At 30.5% G+C, this 1,762-nt stretch overlaps 1 protein-coding gene across 1 annotated transcript in view; it reads right to left on the bottom strand.

Annotated features, from left to right (window-relative positions):
* Positions 1–1,762, bottom strand: part of LOC107691368 (cathepsin L1-like) — a 14,717-nt gene that overhangs the window by 8,053 nt on the left and 4,902 nt on the right. The window contains exon 5 of the mRNA XM_016489944.1: positions 105–251. Coding sequence (XP_016345430.1) covers positions 105–251 — 147 coding nt within the window. The remainder of the gene's footprint in view (positions 1–104; positions 252–1,762) is intronic.

The raw sequence follows: 1,762 nt of genomic DNA, 5'->3' as shown, positions 1-1,762 counted from the left end.
ACACACACACACACACACACACACACACACACACTCACACACAAACACACACACACACACTCACGCACCCACACACTCACACACACACACACACACACACTTACCTGGTTCTGGACAGGACTAACCATCCCGTGCTCCGTCCAGTTGACTCGTGGTGGGGGGGGCTGGTGTGATGGAGGCGGGGATGTTATGTTGACATCGGGAAAATCTTCCTCCAGTAAACCATTCAATTGATTAACCTCATCTGCAGTCTAAACACACACACATACACACACAACTCAATTCATCTGACATTTGACCTGCACTGAAGACATAGCCTATGAAAAAATTTAATCAAGATACAGTAGATGTACTTAAGATGTAAATGGTTTACATCTAGTTAGTAGTCTTTAATGAAAACATTTCTTGATTTCATTATAATTAGGTTATATTTTGAAAAACATATCATGGTGGCCCCTGACTCTGTTGTTTGTTTTTTCTCCCCTCTGCTCATATTTTAATATTCATTTTTCTGTATAATGAGTGTGTTTTAGGTCTGTGTTTTATTGGTTGTATTCCCCCTTCTTCACTCCCACTTTTCCAGAGCTTTACACGCCCAAATTCATGGGACTTTTTCAAATCTGAGGTGTGAATGACATGATATCACACATCTGCTAATGGGTAAAAAAAAAAAAAGGTTTGCTCTTTTAATTAAATTTATTGTTCTTAATACACTGGCAGGTATTTTTCTCCTTTTATTAAGCTAACATAAATGTATTTTATTTGTTTATTTATAATTTGTTTTATTCATTTAAAAATTGTTTGTAATTGCTTGTACTTTGAAATAATTAATTTTAAATAATTTAATTTTAAATTTATTTAATTTTTAATCTTTATTTTATAATTTATTTGGAGTGTTTTATTTTAATTGTTTTTATTTGAAGATTATTTAAAATTTGTTATGATTTAATTCATTTTAGTAAATGTTTTATTTTTGTTTTTATTTCCGAAGTATTTATTTTAATTCAAATAAATGTTATTTAATTGTTGAAATGTTATTTAATTACTTAATTACATTTTAGTTTTTTTAGTTTTACTGTTTTTCTATTTAAAATTTTTAATTAATACATTTTCGCTTGATTGTTTTTATTTTAATTTAAAATTTTTATCATTAATGTGAGTACGTGTTTTATTTGATTGTTTAGAGTTAAAAAATGATCGTAATTTGACATTTTCATGATTTAATTACTTTTGGTAATTATTTTTATGTAGATTATATTTATTTTAAAATTACTTATTTTAATTTTGGATTTTAATAATTACATTTTTAATTGGATTTATTAGGAGTTTTATGAGAAATATAGTTTTCATCTAAAATTATTACTTCTGCCAATGTGAGATTAGTCTCTTTCAATCTTTATTTCAAACCATTATTTCAAAGTCTTTATTTCAAACCAGAAAATATACCACAGATTTAAAAAGCACATATTTCACGTTGGCATGTACGAGTGTTTCTATGGTAACTGGAGCTTCTAAGAGCACTGCAGTGACATGACTGGCTCATTTATTTAGAATGGGGGACTTCCTTTGGCCATATTCGGTGTTTCCCCATGAAGCATCTTGCTATATCTCTATTTATACTGGCAGAGTTCTGAGGAATGACTGTGTGTGTTAAAATACCATGTCGCTGAACTGGTTCAGTCCCAGTGTGTATGAGTGCAGACCGACGGCCGTCTCCTCATTATGTTTCACAATATCCAGAAGATTCTGCTCCCAAACGCCT

This window comes from Sinocyclocheilus anshuiensis, unplaced genomic scaffold (assembly GCF_001515605.1).
Source record: "Sinocyclocheilus anshuiensis isolate Anshui unplaced genomic scaffold, SAMN03320099.WGS_v1.1 scaffold938, whole genome shotgun sequence".
NCBI classification, from domain to species: Eukaryota; Metazoa; Chordata; class Actinopteri; order Cypriniformes; family Cyprinidae; genus Sinocyclocheilus; species Sinocyclocheilus anshuiensis.
The sequence above is the reverse complement of the archived record's forward strand: the minus strand, read 5'-3'. Positions and strand labels throughout refer to the sequence as shown.